Source organism: Cyprinus carpio, chromosome B21, assembly GCF_018340385.1.
Source record: "Cyprinus carpio isolate SPL01 chromosome B21, ASM1834038v1, whole genome shotgun sequence".
NCBI lineage: Eukaryota > Metazoa > Chordata > Actinopteri > Cypriniformes > Cyprinidae > Cyprinus > Cyprinus carpio.
The window spans coordinates 8,291,648-8,317,065 of record NC_056617.1 but is presented as its reverse complement, the minus strand read 5'-3'; the positions used below and the strand labels follow the sequence as shown (position 1 = coordinate 8,317,065).

Sequence of the window (25,418 nt, the reverse complement as noted above, 5' to 3'; positions counted from 1 at the left end):
GACTAGAAATCAGTGGATAAGTTGTATTTACAACACTGTTCCAGAACAGTTCAACCCAAATAATCAGATGCGTGCTTCGCATTTTATGGAGGATGAGGACTGTTTCCTGAACCAGTAGCCTACAATGTGTCTGTTGCACAAAGGCTGCTTCTAAAGTTGGGTAATTCCAACTTTGCAAGGACAGTCTGGCACTTCTGACTCACAGTCTGTAAGTTCATGTTTTATATTTAAATAATTTGCAAATGATGATTCAAACACGAGTTTTGAGCAGTGTAGAGAAGGCTTGTTGTTTGTTGTTTCTCTGATCACAAATGCAGACGTGGTTTTATGTTTACGCAGCGCGATATGCAACGCGTAAAAAAGACAGTATAAGTCATTACTATACCGGTTGAACCAGTTCACCAAATCTAACTGAATCGTCTAAAACGGTTCACATCTCCAGTACATACTAATCCACAAATTACTTTAGTTATTCAGTTTATAAATGTGCCTGACACTCCCTATGATGCAAATAAACCAATATCCCAGTTATTCAGTTACTCCTAACAGTACATTGACTGAACTGCTAAAAGAGAACCAATGATGGGTGGGGCACGAGCAAAGCAGCTGGACTGAGTCTTGTTCTGCTGGGAGATGGCATCACAGTATGTTAAGGGGCGTAAAATTTCCATCACACGCTTGAGGCATCCAGCCAATCACAATGCACTGGATAGCTGGCCAATCAGAGCATACCTCGCTTTATTAGAACTATGAGCTTTGTAAAAATTGCCGTGTTTCAGAAAGGCGGGGCATAGAGGAGAAACAATAATGTACATTATATGGAAAATAGTGTGTTTTTTGAACCTTTAACCGCATAAACACATTTCATTACACCAAATACACAAAATAATATTCTTTTAAGCTATGTCATATGACCCCTTTAAATGATTGCAACCAATTAAAATGTTTGAAAAGTATCAAAGAACAGACCAATAAAGTGTGGGAGTCACTATTAAGCACCATTTGAAGACAGGACTTCCTTTTCTGACACATGGTCACAGGAGCACATGGTGTGAGAAGAAGGCAAGATTATTTGCTTTAGTAATCTTATATAAAATGACATGAACTGTACATAAAAATATGTGTGTGTGTGTATATGAAGGTGCAGATAAGACTTTTGTCAGGTTTTATGATTTTTTATTTTATTTTGCATGTTCAGAAATTCAGTTCTTTTCGTTGCCTCAGGGCAACGTTGTGCGATAAGGAAGCAGGGGCCCACGACTCCCATCCCTAATCAGGATTTCCCATTGACAATAGATACAGGGAAAATAATGTGTGACAAAAAGGGAAGATGCAGTGTTCCTGGGTGCGCAGGAACACCCAAAGCTATTTCAAAACAGATAAGAAGTGGTTTTTGACACAGAGAGTAAAATCTCATTCCATTATGTATGATATGAAAAACTAAATAAATGATCTACAAAACATGACAATACACACTACATCACACCTTCCAAAATTTGGTCCTAAAGGTCCACCATACTTAACACCAACCCCAAACAAAAACAAAACAAACAACAAACAAATAAATAATAAAATCTAAAATAACCAGAAAGCTACAGGCAGATGTGTTTAATTAGGGTTGGAGCTAAACTCTGCAGGACTGTGGCCCTCCAGGACCAGTTTCCCAGCCCTGCACTACGACACAAACCTACATCTGTATCAAATGCAATATATCAATGTGTTTCAAGTGTTTTTCCCTTTTTACTTAATGATTTCCTGACATTTTTTTGACAGATTTGTGATTTTGTATTGCTCTCTGAACAACTTATGATATGTGAATGGAGAATTTTCTCTGCCCTGCGGCAACAAAAAAATATTTTGGGATGGGGGCTGAGGGCATACCTGTCAACATTTGGGTAACAAAATACAGGAGACAATTATTTCAACAATTATTATCAAACAATTACATTCATTTAGTAACATAAATCTTAGTGTAGGCTATATAGACTTTAATAATTTAATATCTTCTTGTCGATATACTGGTTCACATTTACAACTGTGTGTTCTGCATGACATTGTTTTACCATTTAAGACTTTGTCTGGCCTTAAATCTGAAACAGACCTCATGGAGGATCCCTTTAGTGATGAAGGTCCAAGGGGCCGGTATGTGTTCTTCTGTGCCTCCGCTGCGCAATTGTGTCGTTGTGATTTAATGTGTTGTTTAACATAATTTTCCCCACCATGTCTGATATTAAAATCAGTACAACACACTTTGCAAAAAGCGTGTGCATTAACTTCTAGCAGTGACGATTGTTTTTTCCGCACTTCTACCTGCGCAGATATCTAAAGCGCCACTGGGTTGTACGTTGTCAAGTTGAGCTCACAAATGGGTTGAAATTTGTATATGTCGACTGTGTGAGAATGATGCATTTTATACGAGATCTGGCAACTGGACAATTTTGGAATATGTTGACGTGATTATTCGTATAATGAGGTTCGGCCCATACAAATTACAGGAGTTTACAGGTCAAAAAATGTATATGAAATAGAAATGTTTTGTAACAATGTAAAAGGCTTTACTCTCACTTTTGATTAATGAACGTGTCCTTGCGGAATAAAAGTAATTTAAAAAAATCATACTGATCCCAAAGCAGTAAAGTTTCAAAGCATGGAGAACAGGTCAAATCATGAAATGTATTTTTTTCTCTCTCTCTCTCTCTTGCAAATTGAAGGTTAAGTATTGTTAAGTCTTGAAGGTTAAGTCTTGATTGGCCAAGGGTCTAACTAGCTAAAAAGAGTGCTGTCCACTCCTCTGGCTCTTTTTTTGTTTGTTTTGGACTGTCACAGGAAGGTTCTTTTTCTGTCAGGTAATAGAGACATTTTGTGTGCAGTACTCCAAAACATGATCAGGCACCCAAGTGGCATGTTTTATTCTTCTTTCTCTTGAGCCATAACCTGACACAACCATCTCGAGGATGCACTTGTTTGAAAGCCAAAGGTGCACATGTTTGCCCGAGAGACTGCGCTAAACACAAGGCTGATAATTAGCAAGGGTGCAGGTGGGGTTCCTTTTACCCCATCCTGCCCAGTCAGTGAACCCTGGTGGAATTGGTTCAAACGACCCTTTGCATCCCTACTCTGCTGTCTTGTGGCTATAAGCCATATGCTCATGGACAGCCTTAGAGTCTGCCCCAATTAGGCCCCCCATCAGATGAGCAGCTGTTTGCTCCGTTCTTTGGCAGGTGCGGATGTAATATGAAGGATTGAATGAAGAGAGAGAAAACGAGAGAAAGAGAAATGGGGAGGGAAAGTCCTACTTAAAAATCACAAAGCCTTTCGCCACCCACTTATACGGTCTCGACATACACAGCTGAGTGCCGGACCCCCTCCTCCGTCTCTCAGTCCTGCTGAAGACAAGCCCTCCACCTCTTTGTGTGTGATCAACTGACCCTTCACCATAACACGGTCATTTCCATGTCTCCGCTTCATTAGCTGTCCATCTAATGACCACCTGCACCTCCCATATGGTCACACGTCTTCTCGTCATCACCAGCCATTACTCATTATGGGCCGTTGTAATAAGCCCAAGATTTCAGCCAAAAATTTTCTAATTTACTGTGTTATACTTGGCTTTCCATCTGCCCTCTAAGACTATCCAGCAAGACTATCCTCTTTTTTTTTGGACTGTTTATATATCAGACCTCAGACCCCTAATTTTATGTTGTAGCCTCATACTAAATTGCCTTAAATTATTTTATTTTTATAATCATAGCCATATAATGTATAGGCCATTTTTTTCAGTAACAAGAAGGTTTTTTTTTTTTTTTTTTTGCGGTTTGACAGCTTGACTAATTCTTTGAGTCAGTAGAGTCATCAGCGTCATTTTGTCCATTCTTAAAGAAATTGTTCTGCCCCTTCAAAGTGATGAAACACTGAGTAATACTAAAATAAAGAGCTGGATGTATTGTTTCGAAGGTGAGGAAGAACTTGTTATTAAGCGGTAGGCAGAATGTGAAACTGAGTTTAGTAGTTTACAGCATGGTGCCGCCAGAGGGTGTAAATAATTAATGTGATCCTGAAAGAAACGCACACACAGCCTCCTGCTGAGGACGTAACTTCCAAACGCATCTGTAGACGACAGGTAAAAACTTACACTGTGATTTCAGTTTTATTATTGACTTTTAGTGCTATTTGTTTCAAAAGAAACACCTAATGATGATTTTTTTTAAATCATTAGGTAACAGAAAGATTTACATTTTCAGTCTGGAGAACTGTAATTATATTGTTTTTGACATAACAAGAACTTTCTCTTTGAGGGAACAGCGGAAAGAAACAGGAAAGAGAAAGTTCTGCTTTGTACAGTATAATTAACTCTTAATGGAGATTAGACAGAAACCAAACTGCTCTGTTTGAGATTGTGGCTATCCATGGCACAGCAGCAGAGGCGTCCCGTTTTCCCATGGGTCATGTGTCGAGTCACAGGAGTGTCTCTGTTGTTATGACAGCAGGCAGATTGCTTTTATTAATTATGCCTTCTTTGGCTGCTCACTAATGCAGACTGATTGTTGTGGCCAAAACAAAAGGCCCATTAAGCAGGTGGTTTTTGATAAACTTTTCGCAATTTGGCCCAAGCCTGTGATTCACTATTGTATTTAATGTTTATGTGCGTGTCCACATTTTTTGTGTGTTTGACAAAATGAGGCAGAAGACCCTGATCCATTATCGTCCATTTAAGCAAGCCGCCAGTCATTAGCGGTGACTATTGTTGATTTCCGTTCTGCAAACACACTGCGAGAGAGAGAGAGAGAGAGCACTTTTTACCTTCAGAAGAAGGTTATTTTAAGAAATCATCAACTTCCTGCTTATGCTTCACTGACTTTAACGAATTAGTTCAATCAAAAATGAAAATACTTTCATTGTTTACTCACCCTCATGTCCTTCAAACCTAGTATGAATTTCTTTTTCTGTATAAATCAAAAGGAGGAATTTTGATGAATTATATTGGCTATTCTTTTACATGCAGTTGCAATAAATGTGAACTCAAAGTTCATAAAAGCACAATAATATATTATGAAAGTAGTTCATTTAACGCTTCTGCTTTATTTCAAATCGTTTGAATCCATATGACCACATAATTGAGTCAGTTTAACTTCAGAACCAGATCAGTTTGATTCCCGAACAAATCATTCAGACCTGTTTTGTGAACTGGATTCACAATTCTTTGAAAAGTTATTTGAACTCAGAAACTGAATTCATTGATGAATCATTCAGACTTCATTGAAAAGATCTGACTGAAAAGAATGATTCAGTCTCAGTGATTCATAATTAAGAGTTGTAAAGAATCTAATTGAAAAAAAGTGGTTTCTGATACAAAACTGTCATATTGTTTTGGAAGATTTGAAATATTCGTGTTTGTGATGCATTTATTGTGCTTTTGCGTCTTTTTGAAGCTTGAAAGCCACCATAATTAATTGCAAAAAGAGCAAAAAGTACAAAACAAGAAAGAAACTTCTGTGGGTTTAGAAGGACATAAGGGTGAGCAGTTGATGACAGATTTTCCATTTTTGGGTGAACTGTTCCATTAAAGCCATTCTGATCTGATAATCCTAAACACATGTATTTGTTTACTGAACAGAAGGTACTTTAATACCATAACCTTCACCCAAACAAGCTTCTGAAATCCAGGGCCAAACTGTTAACACGCACAGGCTAAATTTCAGTCTTAAAATAGTTTACACTCATTTATTTCAGTCATCTGTGACAGACACCTTCAGCTTGTTGCTCTAGGCTGCCATGTACCAGATGTTTCCAGTGCGTAAGGTCTTAATCAGATTGCTTCACATCCATCTGTCATCCTCCGCGTCTCCTCCTTTGGAACCCGATCTGCGCAAAGTTCATCTGGATAAATCGCTAGCTTGTGCTAAACAAATCAGCCTCCAGCAATCAGATACAGCAGTTGCAAACCAGACACGGGGTAAAACACATCAGTCATAAGTCTTTCTCTAAATGTGTGTTGGCTTAAAGGGACAGTGCAGCCAAAAATAAAATATCTGACATTTATTACTCACCCTCATGTCCTTCTGAACTTGAATGAAAAGTGTTTCTCATTTTAAAAGAACGGTTCACCCAAAAATAAAAATGTATTCACCCACAGATCATCCAAGATGTAGATTTGTTTCTTCATCAGAACAGATTTGGAGAAATTTAGCTGTTTATCAGCTGTTTAAACTCTCATTCTGACGGCACCCATTCACTGCAGAGGATCCATTGGTGAGCAAGTAATGCAATGTTAATTTCTCCAAATCTGTTTTGATGAAGAAACAAACTCGTCTACATCTTGGATGGCCTGAGGATGGTGATTACATTTTAAGCAAATTTTCCTTTTTGGGGATGAACTATTTCTTTAAGCTGCATAGAAAAACGAAAATCATATGGGATTGAAATTACATGAGGTTGAGTATAGACAGAATGTTCATTTTCATCTGTACTGTTCCTTCAAAAGACACACAATTTGAGATTATGACTGCATTGTGCTGCTGGAAACTTGAGTGACTACCCTCATCGAGTGAAAATCCGTCAGGTCCCGGCCTCTTTTGTTTTGCGTAATCTTTGAAGTGCATTATGCTAATGCAAAAGCAGGTACCCACATGAGGGAGCCGAGTCTCTGTTAGTGATACACAGCTCCTTTTGTGTCATAATCTTAATGAGCAAGTCACCGATTTAATCCTCGGTTTTGCTCAGAGGAGCTTGCCTAGCTGTGTTCTGCTTTTACAGACCTGAAGCGTAAAGTCAACTGTCACGCGTTTTGCCATTTTCACAGTTTGTAGAGCCCAAGGTCCTATTCTGTCTGTCTATAGATCTCTTCCTGTCTGTTTGTCTCTCTCTCTATTCCACCAAATCCGATGACACTTTCCTAGCTCTGGCTGCGTTTTTGTTGCCATCTCTGGGGGCCATTTAACAGAAAACTGTGAATGTTTTTTATGGCTGGCTGCATCGCACAGATCTTTCTGTGTACTAAAGCGGGATAATGAAAAAGGTGAGTAACGTTTAATGGCGTAGTCCTCCCTGTCAATCACCAGCTCATTGTGTTGAGAATGACAATGTGGGTGGACATCCTGAACTATTCCCAATTTAATCACTGTGATTTCCAGGACATAATTACACTGGATGTCTTCATCCTTATGAAACAAGCTGTTTGATGTTCAAAAGGACAGAAATATCACAAAAGAAAACTGTTTTCAGTTTCAGTTCTTTCACTTACATTACATGGAGAGCAAATTGCTGAGGTCTTCTCAGATGGTTTCTTAATAATGCCTCAAACTGTGCTCATATTTGCCAAGTCAGGGATCTCATCAAATTCTTCAGAGATCAAAATATGTGAGCTTTGCTAACCACATGGTTTTAATATATATATAATGTTAACCATAAGGTTAAATATTAAATAGATGTGACTCGGGTCCGCAAAACCAGTCATAAGTAGCATGGGTATATTTGAAACAATAGTCAAAAATACATTGTATGGGTCAAAATTATCGATTTTTCTTTTATGCCAAAGATCATTAGGATATTAAGTAAAGATGTTCCTATCCTAACAAACCATATATCAATGGAAAGCTTATTTATCAGCTTTCAGATAATGTATAAATCTCAATTTCGAAAAATGTATCCTTTTGACTGGTTTTGTGGTCCAGGGTCACCATATGTATTTGTATGAATTAATTTACTGAAACTATTTCTACACACTTATAGAGTACTGTTAAATGTGTAAACCTAAAGTGAAATATAAAGCCAACGATAAAATAAAATAATCTGTAATTTATTTCATGACTTAAATAATGTAAAAATTTTAATTTATTATTTTTATAATTAAAATACAAAAAAAAAAAACATTTTATATTCATTTTTAAAATGTATTTTTATTTTAAATTTTTCCACTATTTCTTTCTGAACAACTCAGTGTTGGTTTTTGGAAATGCATGTTTTATTTATTTATTTTATTATTTGGTATTTATTTTGCATCATTTATTGATTTATTTTACTTTTTTATTTTAGACTGTTATTCTCTGAACATTTTCACAAATCTTATTTTGCACCTTATTTGGGATTCTGTGGGCCCCAGTTTGAAAACCTCTTATCTAAGGAATACTTTCTTCCTCTGCTTTGTTATTATGAAGAAAAAACTTTTTTCTCTAACATTTCTTCTTTATTCTGTCTTTTCTCATCAGATTCTCATGGAATGGACCTTTTCGCAGTGGCGGTGCATGAGTTTGGGCATGCCATAGGGCTCGCACACACCTCTGCCATTGAGTCCATCATGCGCCCTTACTATCAGGGGCCAGTGGGCGACCCGCTCAAGTACAACCTCCCGTACGAAGACAAGATTCGCGTCTGGCAGCTTTACGGTAAGAACGTCCATCCCTTGGTCACGTCTGGCTTCTTTCTTCCTGTACCTCCTTCCTCTCCATCAGTTAGCTGGAAGCAGGCACTGTGGCAGACTGGCAGACTGTGTATACTGAGATCTTCAATCAAACACGGACATACTGCTATCACTGTTTGAATCTCAGATGCCTTGGCATTGTTGGAGAAGCGAAAAGTGACAAGTAGCGACAACTCGAAGACACAGTCTCTCTTCAAGACAGACAGACAGATAGATGCTGTAATCTGTCAACAGTAAACAAACAAGGACGACACTAAGAATGAGCCTGCTGATAGTGCCGTTACATGCGCTGTCTGCATCGTCTTATTGCCATATAAACTAAAAGAACTAGAATCAGGTGCCACAAATACACCTACAATACATAAAACTGAGTACTAAAATAAAAATATTCAGTCATAAATACTATTAATATTATTATTACAATTATATTAATTTTATTATAAACTAAACAATTATATTAAAATAATGATAATCAGTATTTATAAATATATATAATTATTATTATATATTATATTAATTTATTAATGTGCCAACCACTGTTATTTTAGTATCACTGAGATACTAATATAGATTTTATTAATACTTTGAATAAGTTTTTATTTTTATATTTTCCATTTTCTTTTTTTTCTTCTTTTTTTGTAGTAATTTTTCTGTGTTTTTGTCATTTCTTTTTTTTTTTTTTTTTTTTTATTTACACCCCAATGTATAGTTTGGAAATAACAAAATCCGTTAACAAATTCTACTACCAGAAATTCAATGGCAACTAGCTGAAATTTTTATTTATTTATTTATTTATTTGTATTCATTTTTTTCAGTTAACAAATTCTAGTACCAGAGTATACTGACAATGTTTAATGCTTTTATAGTTTTAGTTAACTATAATAACCCTGGTGTCAACATTTGAAACCGTGTTGCTGAAATTACATTGAGTGTATTGTACTATTGTAATATATTGTTGTTAATTCTTATACTTTAGTTATTTAGCAACAATTTATTTAAATATCTACTTAATACACTATAACTGTACATACTATAATAAGTATAAAAACAAATTATTCAAAATTACACATAATAAAACCAAACACTAATCCTAACCCTAACCGTTTTAGTTAATAAAAGTGTAATTGTACTATTGTAATATATTGTTGTTAATTCTTATACTTTAGTTATTTAGCTATAAATTATGCATAAAATTACTATATATAAGTAATATAAGTAAACCAAACACTAATCCTAACCCTAACCAAATAGTAAGTACATGTAGTTAATTAATATTACTCAGTACTTAAATGAACAAAGACCCCTTAAAATAATGCGTAACTGTAAGTTATGGAAAGAGTGCAATCACATCACTTGCACATTCTGACTGGCATGTAAAAGTGGTTTAGCGGTTCTCTGCATTTCCTCCATCCCATCCCACTCACACTTCCTAGTTTTTACCTGAAGTGCCCATTGTAATTTACAGTGATTGGCACTGCATGCCCCCTCTGCAGGCTGCCCTTTTCTGTGATCCCACCAGGCAAATAACGGGCCCTAAACAAGGGGCACATCTAGCAGAAGTGATTGGGTTTGTGTATGGGAACTATTGATTTAATTACATGGCTTTGTTGAGTCAGGCTAGGAGCACAGAGATTAATTGGCCGTCACCATGATTTGGACCCTGCTAATCAACATGCAGAATGCCGAACGGCACTGCAAACACACATGGTGGGAAGCAAAGAGATAGAGAGAGTTATAGATAGAGATGGAAGGATCAAGATGGGCTTAAAGACAAGCAAATACTGCCAGGAGCTCTGGAACTCAGAGTAGTAGGTGAACGCAGGCCAAGTATTTAATATATCCATGTTCTGCAGTTTAATGAGTGCACACATATCCGGAGTTAAATACTACAGCTTTTTGTCCAATTAATTAACCCTTATTTTCTGCTGAGATTGACTTTTCTGTCTTTATGTTAATAGTACTTCTGTCTTTATATTAATAGTATTTTGTAGTTGACTTATTTTCCATTCAAATTCTTTTAATATGTTCTTTTGCTTCTCAGATGGTTCTACTGAGCAAAAGATTTCAGTATTCTCAGGTGTCTTCTTGTGTGTTTCATCTCAATAATGCCTCAAGTTGTGCTCTGTCATTTCAATATGAACTAAATGGTCTCCAAAGACCAATTTATCTCAGCCATGCTATCCCCACCGATTTTGTAGCTCAGTTCTCTTACTGTTTATCAGCAGTTAATATACGGTAAGAGTCTGTGTCTCCTTATTTAGGAGAAATATCTGATACCAAATTAATCATTAAAAAACATAACTGAGAACTAAGAAAAAAGTAATAGTTTTATAATTAACCTAGTGATTTTATTTTCAGCTCTAGCTAGCCAAAAAATATTCATACAAAGACTTATAAAAAAGATATAAAAGCACTTTCAAACTAGCATCGGCAGCTTATGCATAAATGTTTTGTTTAATTTAATTTAATTTATTTTATTTACAGCGCAGCTTGTTAATGCCGTTCAATGTAGAAAGATGCCCTTTGTAACCAGATGGTAGCTACAACATCTACAAATAAAAGCTAACTACACCATGCTAACAAGCTAAACCTTGACCCCTTGGGTATATAGACAAAAGAATTAATTCTGAATCATGTTAACTCTTTAAAATTATGCAGTCCTAATTCAATAATTAACATTGTTATTGTATTGCTAATTATTTATTAAATTATTTCCCATAAATTTTCCAAAAATTAGCCTTTTTTTTATGCTTTAAACCTCTGTTGTACCACAATAAAAGTGAATTACCTGCTTCTGAGGTAAAAAAAAAAAAAAAAAAAAAAAACACTTGTTAACACTTTACAATAAGGTTCCATGTTGACATTAGCTAACTACATTACCAAAAACTAACAATGAAAAAACAATTGTATTTATTAACAAAGATTAATAAATACTGTAACAGTGTATTTTTCTTTGCTAATGTTAGTTAATGCATTAAATCTAGTAAACAAATGGAACCTTGTTGTAAAGGGTTACCAAATTATTGTGTTTAATCATTTTTCTTACCTTGAGTCACTTGATTGGACCCCAAACATGAGTCGCATAGGCCTACTGCAACATTTTTGATGAGGGAGGTTGTATGCGTGTTTTTAAGACAAAATTTTGTTTATAATAAGTTATCATATCATTATAAAACCTGTTAAGTATCAACCACACACAAAATAAGTATATTTTATGTTTTTGAGCTATTAAAAGTTAAACAAAAAGTTTGTTTGAAAAGAAATAGCATTTGATTTGGAATAAAGTAGGAATGAACTTGTACATTTTGTTGGTTATTAAACTTTGTCCTCATTAGCTTATTTTTATTGCACAGTATTTCTCTGTCTTATGTGGCAATGGTAGTTTTGCAAAACTCATTTTATGAGACTGGCTGTTATCTTTACTTTTGAGTTATTATTCGAGTGTAATAAGGTTTGTCAAAAAGTAAAGCACACACTTAGTGCGTGTTCCTCTCAGAAATCTGCTGTTTTTCTGCTTTTGTGCAATCTGAACTCGCCTTGTGTTTTGTCAGGTGTTCGAGAGTCCGTATCGCACACAATGCAGCCAGATGACCCCTCTCAAACCGCCGAACCTCCCGTCCTGCTTGACCTCCCTGAAAACAGATCCATGATACCGTGAGTCAACAAGCGCGCACCCTCAAAACCCACATTCCTCTGAATATTTTGAATTGCTGAGGTAGCGGTCCATCATTTAGAAGAAGAGTATGTATGGACTTCATAATGCACCTGCAACTGCACTCAACCTTCCTGAAGCAAATGCCAGAATGACACAAATTACAGACTCAATTTCTGACTCCTAGTAAGCAAGCATTTAGCTGTTCTGAGAGCAGCGTGCACCTCTCTATTTCCTCTCCCTCCATCATCACAGCAGAGGTGTGAGACAGGTAGATTTAGTTTGACAAAGGTCACTAATGTATTCCTCTCAGAGAGCTCAGCTAATAAGCTATGAATGAAATCTTTGTTAATAAAGTGTCAGGCGAGTTCCGGCTCACAAAAGCAGCTCTGTCACCATTATTGCTCCATCATTAACATCCCAGCCACGTCAAAGTGCTAAGTCAGTCATTAGCCGAGGGGATAACGCATTCAGAGATTCTGTTGCAAGCTGGTGATAACATCTTCATTGATTTGCCCAATCTTAAACCAAGCACATAGTAAAGACATTCAAGTCTGGTTGCACATAGCCATAGTTAGACAAAAATAATAATGTACTCTACAGAATTACAGTAAAAGTGCTAATGCTTTCAAATTAGCACCAGCGGCTTGTGCTGATTTTAAACTCGATATTTAAATGGTGACATTAAGAAAGTAGTGCATATTTTAGAAAACCTGTAAAATGTCTTGAGATGAATACATTTACTGTGTTAGCTGTGGTATACACTCTTTTATTTTATATTTTATTACATATTTAAATTGTTATATATTTTACATAATTTTATTTATTTTTATTACATTTACTTTATATTTTTAAATATTTTTTACCATGTAATTTTTATTTACTATTTTTTTTATCATTTTGTTTTTATTTGTTTTATATAACTTTATTATATTTTATACCATTTTATTTATTTATTATATTTATGTTAATATTTTGTTTTGTAATTTTTTTAGCATTTTATTTATTTATTTATTTTAGTAATCTTTTAGCAATTTTTTTTTTTTTTTTTTTTTTTTTTTTTGGTCGTGTTTTTTTATTTTTTGTTTTGTTTTCTGTTGTTTTTGACTGAATGCAACTTTTCCCCTTTCCAGACAGAAGTTGTAGTTAAGACATCTACCAGTAGGGCCTAACTAAACCATGTAGACCAGCTAAACCATGACTCCTCTTGTATTTTTGAGATAATTGACTCTGGATCATGTAATTATTTAAAATTATGCAGCAGTGAACTTAATCTGCATTGCTCTGAGACTGCATGACCACCTCGAGGTGTGCATAAATTTTAAATAATTCAGTGGTCTCTCATCAATTATTCCTTCCATAATCAATGATTTACTCATGTAGAGACACAAACATTTCTACTAGTGAAAGTTTTATGCTCTACCTTCACATGCCTTGCAAAGCCATTCGTTTAAAGCTTATCCATTTTTTTCTGTTTGTACTACCTTACAGATCTGCCCCTGATGCCCCTGACAGATGCACAAGCCACTTTGATGCTGTAGCCCAAATTCGAGGGGAGGCCTTCTTCTTCAAAGGTAAAAACACCCTGAAGTCCAGTGAAATCAGTAGCTATTAGCAACAGACCAAGTATAAAGTATAAACCCTTTTGTATGTATAAACTACAAAATATCAGTAAAAACATTATCTTAATTGGTATTTTGAGTCTTGTTTTCCAATATCTTGGATCTGTAAAATAAAATGAATTTAATAGAAAAGCATAACTGCATGAGATATTATGACTAAAATTGATTAATTATAATATTAAGATATTAATAACTGATATTAAGACAATTGAATTTATATATTGAATTTGAGTTTATTTAATTGCATTTAATTTTCTTATCCCATTAGAATTATAGAAGGTAAAGTTTTAACATGAAAGAAACCATTTTCTTTTTTATTTGCTTATTTTTATTATTTACTTATTTTTAATCTTTTGCAACTTGGACTGCTTTGAAATTATTTTGTTTTCCTGTTTAGTCATGAATGCGCTGTCTGCATTTTGATATATTTTCATTTGTGCACTGTATTTGCTTGGCTGGTTCTGCCAGCTGGGCACCGTCCTACCCACTGCCCCCGGCCATGCACACATTCCATGCTTTATTAACCAATGTCCCTTATACATATCATATGATAGCACATAATTACACCATAAGCTTACATAAACACACAAATAACCACACATTCTTACTGTCAAACTTCTCCTCAGGGAAGTATTTTTGGCGTCTGACACGTGAGAAGCACCTGGTGTCATTGAGGCCGGCTCAGATCCATCGCTTCTGGAGGGGTTTGCCTGCCAACCTGGACAGCGTGGATGCTGTATACGAGAGACCTGGAGACCATAAGATAGTGTTCTTTAAAGGTAAATGCCTGGATTTAATCTTTTATGAAGTTAATATTTAATATAACCCTTCGATATAACCTTTACTTTAATTATTTCTCGTACATCTTGACTGGTTTGTTAGAATTCCTCACCTTAAGTATTGCATTTTGGCACATAACTCATTCTGAACTGGATGAGTGCAACACCTTAGCATTGTGGTGTCGTGTTTTGTGCAACACATTTAGATAATGTCCATATTACACTGTTTGTTGCCTTTGGCAAGCAGTAATCTGTGGTAATTCCACAGTTAAAGAGATCAAAAACATCTATCAAAGGATCTTTAAAATGATTTCAAAAAGACCTTCTGATAAATTCCAGACATTTTAAACAAAATGCTCCCTGGAGCGTAAACACTCATTCTTAGGAAAATTCTTGAAATGATTGGAATTTAACAGTCTAGAATTATGTAAATGTCATTTTTAATAAGAGTTGGATTATAAAGCAAACAAAGTCCTTCAAAGATATAATGCAAGAGTGCAAGAGTCGTTCCTCAAATCCAATTTCAGCTCAAAAGCACAGAGGTAAAAAGAACACGTGTTGTATATTTAGAGCATTTAAATGTATTTCACAGCAGGTCTGTGATTTCTAATCTGGTTTGCTGTTAATGAAGCCTACAATTTTCCCACCTCACTATAAGTCGTTCTCAATTCCCTAGGTGGGAAATATTGGGTGTTCAAGGACAATAATGTTGAAGAGGGCTACCCACGGTCTGTCACGGACTTCGGACTGCCTGCGGAGGGAGTGGATGCTGTATTTGTTTGGCTGCACAATGAGAAGACCTACTTCTTCAAGGACAGCCGTTACTGGCGCTATGATGACCATCTGCGGTGCATGGACCTCGGCTACCCAAAAGACACGGCGCTGTGGAAAGGGATCCCATCTCAACTAGATGACGCCATGCGGTGGTCTGACAGTAAGTATTGTGAATCTTGAATTTTTAGCAGTTCTCCTGGATGTTATCTTTTAGAGCCACAAAAAATACTAGGTTCATAATAGAAGGAGAACAGCATAACCATGCAAAATGTTTTTTTGTCATCATTTACTCACCCTCATCTCTTTCCAAACCTGTATAAGTTTCTTTCTTAAGTTGAACATAAAAAGTTATTTTGAAGAATGCTGGTAATCAAAGAGTTGATGGCCCCCACTGACTTACACAGTATTTATTTTCCTAATATTGAAATCAGTGGGGACCAACAATTGTTTGGTTCTTCGAAATTCTTCAAATTATCATCTTTTGTGTTCAACATAAGAAAGAAACTTATACAGGTTTGGAACGACATGAGGGAGAGTAAATAATGACAAAATGTTCATTTTCGGGTGAACTATTCCTTTATGACTGTTGATATGCTCTCAGAAGTTATCAAAATCAGCTTTTAGCAGATGTGAACATTTCAATTGTAGTAGTACACATAGATGTCCATAAAAATGAGAACATCCCGCATAAAAAATGGTCCTTCTAGGCCATGACATAAAACACATAGATGTCCATAAAAATGAGAACATCCCGCAACCTAAATAATTAATACTGTGCGTAAATGCCCCAAAATAGCAATAGCAAGTGGCAAATCATGTTTTTTTTTCTAGGCCATGACATACAAAAAAAGCTGTTAGGACCTCAGCATCTGTTATTTTAGTATTATTTATACTATTATTTATAGTATATATGCTATTATTTTTAGTATTTATTTTTTTTTATAGTTATATATATATAGATATATATATATATATATATATATATATATATAGTTTTATTTGGTAATTTTGTGCTTCTATCATTTTTGTGTTTTGTAATATTTTTTATTTAGTTATATTTTTTATTTCAGTTTTATTTTTAGTAATTTTTGTCAATTTTTATCGACTTCAACTATTATTTCAGTTTGTTGACAAAATTTTTATTTTTTGTTTTATTTTAAGTCTATGATCTAGTATGTATATTTTAATTATATTTCAATTATCAAAAGTTTTTATATTATAACTAATTAGTAAATAATAGCAAAACTGTTCAGCTGAAAACATAGGAAAGGAAAGTAGGCTTTTCAAGAAAATAAAAATCCTTAAATTAGCTACAAAATTAAAATGTGTGTGCTCATATTATCTTCCATCATGTGCAGTACACATCCCAAAAATGACTCTTTAATGCTTTCTACATCAAATAAAGGAACGGTTCGCAGTTTTATGACCCTGATCCGCCTTGTAAGATATGATTTTATTTGGGTGGAGAGGATGTTAGCCAGGCAGGTGTTTTGATTGTGTGGTTGTCATAGCAGCAGTTTTGAGCTCTATGTGAGCTGAATGGAGAAAGGGGCATAATGTCCTGTCATGCCTAATGCACGGCATTGTGCTTAATGCACAGCGAGCTCCTCATGGTGTCCTCAAGGATGAAGAAAAGGCATTTGAAATTCTGTGATGGATCAAATCAAGCCCGTGTTAAATAAAAGCAAAGCACATAGCTAAGCACTTTCATGTAAAAACACACATACAGCTCTTTTTATTTCCTTTTTTCCATGTTGTCTATTACACTAAGGGCCCTGTTATATACCTGGCGCAATGTGGCGCTTTGCTATTTTGAGAAACTGAAAATAGACTGTGCCATAGACCAACTTTTCTTTATTTAAAGAGCGCGTTAGTACTATGCGCTTACAGGCGAGTGCACAACGCGCGTACACTTTGCTTATTACACACATAGGGACGCGCAGCAGCACACAAACATTTTTAAAAATGAAAAATGACATTCCGCCATGTAAATAGCGAACCCGCCATGGCGTGAGCGCAACTGGCTTTTAAAGGGAATGAGATCCGACTCTGATTGGTTTATTGCACGTTACGCCCAAAAAACACCCATTACTCATTAAGAGAGTAGACCAATAGACCGTTTTCCCGTCGTTAAACTAGCAAAAGTGGATTCGGACACGCCCTGAGTGTACCTGCGCCGTGCACTTTAGACCATGCGCTTAGATCGTTAAAATAGGGCCCTAATACTGTCAAAATTGAGTTGATGCATGCAATAATTCAAAATGTTAACACTGTTAACCCATGTATTAAATTTGACCAACCCATTGTCACCATATTCCAATTATACAAAATGACTGACAGGTAGAAAGTCTATTTATGATGGAGGAAAAAATGCAGGCCACTCTCTCCTTTTCTATTGCTTTTCAAAGAGCTTAGGACCAGCACATACTATTTCTCAGAATACATATTTCAGAGATATCTATTAGAACATTTTATTATTGTTATTTCCAAAACTGAATTGCTTCCAGCACCTGTAATTAACATCGAAGCATTCTGAACATTTTTTAAATGTCTCATGCCAATTTTTTTTTTACAAATGGCAAGTAAGGGACCTTTTAGACACATTTAAATTTTGTTTGCACTGTTTTATCCACCCTGAGAAATCATCTTTGCAGCTACTTCACACACAAGCATAGTTTTAGGCTCCACTTGATGTACCAGATCTTTTTCCCTGTGGTACCTCTGTAGGCTGAGTGAGGGACAGAGAAGGTGTCTCATCAGGTGTTGTTCTCGGAGGCTTTGCCAACCCCACAGGAAGAGCTCTGAACGAGGAGTGAGAGCAGGCCACACTCTAAAGTGACAGTACCTGGCCTCCATGGGAGGGAAGAAGTATCAGCCTGAGGAGGTGCTCTCATAAAACAAACATCAAACAGACACAACTTAACACCAATATCAACTCAAAAATAAATAATAAACACATAGTAAAGCTCTTGTTCAGATGGGACAAATGCAAGCATTAGGCTGAACCAGAGGAATAGGCTTTCATCAAATAGCAATATGTGTTAGTGATTCTAGACTTTCTAGATTCTAGAGGGGCTATTGTCCTGTGTCTCATCCTCCACAACACGTGATTTATTCAGCTGTCAGAGTAAAGTGTTAAAGAAATAGATTTTAAAAAATCAAATTCTGTCATCATTTACTCGCCCTTAGCAACAATACTACCTTCTTCTGAGCACAAAAAAAGAAAATAATCAAAAAAACTTTCCTTCCCTCTCCCATATAATTAATTAAATTAGGTGGAGACCAAAAACTGTCAAGCTCAAAAAAACAAAAAAACAAAAAAAAACATCACCTTTATGAATCTGTGCCCTTTTCTAAAGTCGTTTGATAGCTATATGTGAGAAAAAATACAAAGTATTTAACATTGTTATTCTAAATTTAAATTTTTATATAACCACTTATGTATAAATGTCAGTTAAAAACAGTTCAGGGGTTGTCAGTTGTTGCATCTAAAATATTTATTGAATTTCTATCCCCAGGATAATATTTCAAAAGTATAACACACATTTGCATGGTTCTCTGATGTTACTTTTATATGCAGGTAAACAAAAAAAAATTAAAACATTTCTTATATATCTTTTAATTTAATTGTTTTCATTTTTTAATCATTTTTAATTTAAAATTTCAATGAAACTCATGAACCCCCTGCAGTTCCCTCAGTTAATTTAGTGTTTATGCTTTTTAATTACATTTTTTTTCCTGTTTATATTTTTTTGACAGCCAATCAATTCTCAGACAACTAGGACTGTCTAAAACAGACCACCAGTGTCCATAGACTACAGTTTGAGAAGCACTGCTCAAAGCACAACATATTCTCCAATATTACTGGGGGTCAAGCCCCTCAAGGCTCAAATTCTAGTATCACCCCAGGTGGTCTCAAAACAGGAAATAGAGTTGACAAAATCCACAGAGGTAAAAGTTAAACCATCATGATGTGTATGCCAGATGAAACAAGGTCTGAAAAATCCATTCTACACGTCAACCTGTATTTTATTTCCTTATATTTCCCACTTTTTCTTCCCAGGAGCATCATATTTCTTCAAGGGAAAGGAGTACTGGCGTGTGGCGGGCAGCGATATGGAGGTTGAAGCAGGTTATCCGCGTCCCATCGGCAAGGACTGGCTGGTGTGCACAGAAATGCAGTCGGACTCCCCGGAGATGCAGAACAACTCAAACACAAGGCTACATGGCCAGCACCACGCAGACCATGCAGAAAATGGCTATGAGGTTTGTTCCTGCACTTCGGACTCAGCCTCCCCGTTGGGGACGCGACTGACCCTCTCGCCCGTCTGGGTGTTAGCACCACTCTGGACGCTTACACTCGCTCTCTCCTCTGCTCCTCTATGATAAGGGCAGAGCCACAGGCCTGTACTCAAAAAGACTCCAGGAGCAGAAAATACAGCAGCCTGTGGGTAAAGAGAGCACTGAGAGGCTCTGAAAAAGCCTTTCACCAGCGCTGGACTGATGGAAAGGCCTCAGCACTTCAATCAAGAAAGGGAGTGGATCACTTTTTTTTTTGGTTGATACTTTTTGTTACTATTTTTATTATTATTATTATTATTATTATTATAATTATTATTATTATTAGTGGTGCTTGCTATTGCTTACCTGAACAAAGGTTGAAAAAATGAAAAATTGCTGAAGATTGACCGTCAGGCTGTTCAAGATGTAAATAAGTGTGTTTCTTTATCAGAACAGATTTGAAGAAATTTAGCATTACATCACACCATTGGATCCTCTGCAGTGCCGTCAGAATGAGTCTCCAAACAGCTAATAAAAACATGATGATAACCCACAATTAATCCACACTAAACCATTCCAATCTTGTGAAGTGAAAATCTGCATGTTTGTAAGAAACAAAAACATTAATTGATGAACTGGAGTTGTGTGGAATGCAGATTATTGTGATGTGTTTGTCAACTGTTTGGTCTCTCATTCTGACGGCACCCATTCACCGCGGAGGATCCATTGGTGAGCAAGTTATGTAATGTTACATTTCTCCAAATCTGTTCTGATGAAGAAACAAGCTCATTTACATCTTGGATGGCCTGAGAGTAAGTAAATTTTAAGCAAATATTCATTTATGTGTGAGCTATTCCTTTAACCCGAAGAATTAAACTTCTGCGCATAATTTATCTCACACCGTTTGTGCTACAGACATGAATGATATCTCAAATCATGTTGCTTGTTGAGGTGTGCTGTTAATTTATCAGACCTACGACTTCGCCTGACAGACAATAAAACATCCGAAAAAATCCTGGAGGAGGGTTATGAGCCATATTTAGGATCAAAAATATCATAGAGACTTGTCTTAAAATACATCCATAAATAACCCTTGCAACCGCATAGCAGCATTCTAGAAATTAGCCTAAATATACATCATGCCATAGTGTTTTGCACAAGTAAGCATCACTAATATTTTTAATATAAAAAGTAAACGTATTATTATTCAAAACGTGAGAACATTCATTATCAGGTTCATTTAATTATTTTATGTTTCAGAATATATTTCAGAAGCTATTACAGTTACCAGTAATCTGAGGCGCATCCAAAGCCAGTAATAGAAATCTCACGAATAGGGCTTCCGGCTGGATGCAGTTCATAGGCATCATGGGATACCATGAGTCACAACCTGATAACCTTTCCTTGCTCCAAGTGCTTTAAGAATGCTGTCACTCATCTTTATTGGCACCTTTTCGGCTTGTTTCTTACTAAAAGCGTAATCCTTTTCTTATCCTACAGGTTCCTTGTTCCTATTCCCAATGCCTTAGCATCTTTTTCTTATTAGTCTGCCTTGTTCTAAGCAATTATATTAACTCTCATCTTCAGTACTGACTGTTTTAGTAATAACCACCACAAAATAATCACTCTAAAGAAATGACAGTTAATTGCAATTGACTGTATTTTATTTATTTTTTTTGTAATAAACACCCACTATTGTTTAGTTTATCAAGGTCATGCATGAAGCTGGATTCACAATGCCTGGATCTCCACAGCTAGAAACATTTGGTTACACAATTATTTTTGTCTTGTTACAGTATTTCCAACAGTTCCCACAGTCAGAGAGAGTTATGAGAAATAATTCAACAGACTGGTAGGATGTTTGACTCATATCCTGGGCTGCTGAGAGTGCACTCTGATTATATATGTAAAGAAATGCTTATATACTATATATAAATACATATACTTATATATTTAAGGTAAAAACTTCTATGGCAGTTGCAAAAACATTGTACATTCTGAGCTGTCTTTTATAAGGTGAAATATTTTTGTAGAAAAATAAAGAAGAATGAGCAAACTTGCGTGATGAGTGCCGTAATTTCATGTCACACAGAGACTAAAAGCGAGCTCCACGCTGCTTTCTCCTCACAGACATGACAGCTGCTGTCACGCGGTTCCCGCCGCATTTTTTTTTTTTGTGCACCACATTCACCGTTAACGTATGAGATGCCAAAATAGCATCAAGCCACCAATCAGAATTGTATTAGCACCCAGAGCTCTGTTGGCATGATTTTCTTGTTTGTTTATGTGCAGACATCCTACATGTATTCTGCTGTAACTTTGTTATTTTGTTTCTGTCTTACTGTATATCAAGGACAACGCTTATACATTTCCCAATGGGTATGGAAACTAACCGTCGCCTTGGCAACGAGCCCACTTCTCGCCATGTAAAGTTAGGTCTATGGGAAAAGCTGTAGAGGTTGTTTGCGTGTGTGTGGGTGCCAATACAAAGATGTTTTAAAAAGTGCTGAGAGCAAAACCAATGACTTCGAATATGTCAGTTACCTTCCGGTGGCGATAACCGAGATACTCTGAGCGGTAAAATGTTTCATCAAAGGTTCCGGTGCTGCTAATTACCCGGGTGCCTGGAGACCGTCAGCACCCGCAGGTAAGCAGAGGGGTCATGTTCCAGAGACTGAAACTACATTTATTCAGCCCAGGGACTTTGTACAGGGATCCTGTGAAGTACAGCCTGAAATTTCAATAGGTTTGGCTTTACCGCTTTCTTGAAGGTAAAAACACAGTCAGGTTAATTTTTACACCCGTATCAATCCACCCATCCATCCATCCAATAAGGTGTTTTCCACAAAAGTTCATGTATAAAGTATGATAAAAGATCTATTTTTTATTATTATTTCCATTTTAATTAATTTGAATTCTGCTTTAGTTCAATTTAAAAGGCACTTGTAATTCAGTTCTGAATTGCCCGCAATGATGTCGAAGTTTGTCTCATCATCTTTATACACAATAAAATATAAATCTCCCTGCCAAAGCAGCACCAGCCCCTCTTACTCATTCCTCCAGTGGTTGTAAGCATAGACTCCGGGTGTTTTGAACACATTGTATGACAATTATGAGCAGCAAAAGTGTCACTCGTTCCTCACTGGTGCTGTAGGGTTTTGGACTGAGCCACAGCAGAGGTATTCACCAGATGGTTTAGGCAGAACCAATCCATTCCCTTTTGGGCCGTTGCAATCCATGAAGCCACTGTATACGGCAAGCCAAGTGCACACAAAACTCAAGGTCTGTGCTGGTATTGATAGTGGTGATAGACAGCAGGCGGTCATGAAGAGTCACCCACCTGCATGTCTCAGTCCCCAACTGACAATTTCTGATAACCTTTTGGCTCCTATGAGGAGTAGTTCAGCTCAGTGAAGTTAAGCTTCTCCGAAGTTCCATTTGATAAGCTGACAGGTGACTCGTGAACACTATGGATTTACCACTCAGAGGTCTTTCAATTTGGAGCAGCAACACTTTGATCTCCACCGTACATCTGTGACATTACTTTCCTTCAGCTCTGCCTGCTGGCCTCATTGACACAGGAGAGCTCTGGCATCTATACAACATGAATTTATCTCCAAACGTAATTTCCATCATGTTCAGCTGAAGCCCTTTTGATGCAAAGTGACTGATCATGAAAGGCCCTTGAGTGCAAAAATTTGACTGGACTGGATCCCTAAATGTGAACAAACAGGGCTGTTGTTGAGATCAGGAGCAACAGGAATGAAACGAACCAGCATAAAAGCAATTTTATGGCTTTCACCATCATGGTGTACTGCCAGCACTTGCCTTTCCACCACATGAAGGGCAAGAGCCAAGCATATTAGATGCAAAACATGAAAGAGTTTTAAGTAACCTTGTTAAAATGGGTCACAATGCAGGATGCTAAATGCTCTCAGCTGGATCTTCCAAATGACTCGTCCTCAGACCAATTCCAGCTGCCAAGCTTGCGCATTGAAGAAGCTGTTGTCCCCAAGGCTTTGAGTTTTTTTGCAAGCCTGCAGCACCCTCTTGTGGATTAATTAATAAAACTTTAAACCACGTGTTCTGATTTTGCCATGTTTGGGGTCTTATGGAGATTTCTGTTCTGGAAAAAAAAAATAGGAAAAAAATAATGACAGAAATTTCCATTTGTAATACTTTTAATGAATGCCAAATTGGATAATTATTGAAGTGTGTTATCAAGTAATATCAGTTCTGATTAGGAAAGGTCTATAAACTATTCTGTTTAAATATTTGGGGTTGATAAGATGTTTTTGAAAGAACTCTCTTAAACCTCGTTCAAACTGTCAGCCCAAATCTGATTTTTGTGTGAATACGAAAATGAAAAATGAAATCGTTCATTATGCTCACCAAGACATGCATTTATTTGATCAGAAATAAAGCAAAACAGTAAAATTTGTGAAATGCTATTAAAGTGACAAGTGAAAGTGATTTAAGATAACAGTTTTCTATATTAATGTATTTAAAAAGTAATTTATACCTGTGATGGCAAAGCTGAATTTTCAGTAGCGTCTTCGGTGTCACGTTTATTTGAAATCTGCATTTTTTGGGGACTGTGTAAAAGCCGTTATTGGCACTTTTGATCAATTTAATGTGTTGTTTCTAAATAAAAGTATCCATTTCCATACTACATATCCAAACAATCAAACAAATTTGGTATTACCATGGGACTGTGTCCAAATACATGTACAAGTACATGATGTACAGTAGCACTACTTCGTTTTATTTTCATTAACAAACACTGAAGATAATATTGCACTTTGCTTTCATGTCATATTGTATCATGGTTGCTGAGACGTTTACATTCTAGTGAAGCAAAAACTTATCCTTGACTATGTATTCAGTTTCCATCTTTGCAATGAATGCACGGCTCAAATACTTTCCAGGTAGAATAAAAAATGATAGCTAAAAAGGTCATTTCTTTCAACTGCCCATTTACAGAGGTTTATCTTATTTGTAAAATTTCAAACAAATATTCAACAAATAGCCTCTATATATTTCGCCAAATTTCAGTTTCACAAACACTGAGAGTTATAACAACGGGGGTATAGGCTATTTGTAGCAATAGCATAATATCTTGTAAATTTCCCATCGTAAATATAACAAAACTTAATTTTTGATTAGTAATATGTGTTGCTAAGAACTTCATTTGGACAACTTTAAAGGCGATTTTCTCAATATTTTGATTTTTTTGGCACCCTTAGATTCCAGATTTTCAAATTCAAAAGTTGTATCTCGGCCAAAAATTGTCCTATACTAACAAACCATACATCGATGGAAAGCTTATTTTTTTCAAAGTCAGTCACATTTTTTATTTAGCTGCCTGTCTACACTAGTATTTTCATGTCTGGCCAATAATTTTGCTATTCCAAACTACTCCACACGATGGCAGCTGAAGTACTCTATCCTACAGAATACCAACATGCACTTTGAAAAGATGGTTACTAAAGTATTTCAGAAGTTTCGAATGAAGTCTTAAGTACAGACAACATTTTATCAACACGAGTTCAATGCTATTCGCTTGTTTTCTTTGTAGTTCTGCTGTTGTCGCAATATATTTTTGCGGTGTCTTAAGGCTACTTTACAATGTTACTGTCAATTTGACATTTTTTTGTCCAGGAAAAATTTTAAAGCTGGTAAAGTGTTACATTAATCGATGATTTACTGTAATAAATCATAATGCCGACTGAATTCCACTAACTCTCTTGCAGTCTACTTTTTGATATTAATATAAATACAAAATTATTTCCATCTCATTACTTCATGTCACTTGATTTCAGGGTTGTTTGCTTTGTGTTTATTTTTGTGTTGTGTTACAGTGACGTGAACGTGACAGCGCTTCCTTGACGTCA

General features: G+C 36.0%; 1 protein-coding gene across 1 annotated transcript in view; it reads left to right on the top strand.

Moving 5' to 3' along the window:
- mmp17a (matrix metallopeptidase 17a) overlaps positions 1-20,223 on the top strand; it is a 69,905-nt gene extending 49,682 nt beyond the window's left edge. The window contains exons 5-10 of the mRNA XM_042747961.1: positions 8,205-8,381; positions 11,968-12,070; positions 13,560-13,642; positions 14,317-14,469; positions 15,146-15,403; positions 19,307-20,223. Of these exons, the coding sequence (XP_042603895.1) occupies positions 8,205-8,381; positions 11,968-12,070; positions 13,560-13,642; positions 14,317-14,469; positions 15,146-15,403; positions 19,307-19,629 (1,097 nt within the window). The 3' untranslated portion in view covers positions 19,630-20,223. The remainder of the gene's footprint in view (positions 1-8,204; positions 8,382-11,967; positions 12,071-13,559; positions 13,643-14,316; positions 14,470-15,145; positions 15,404-19,306) is intronic.
- Positions 20,224-25,418: the final 5,195 nt, after the last annotated feature.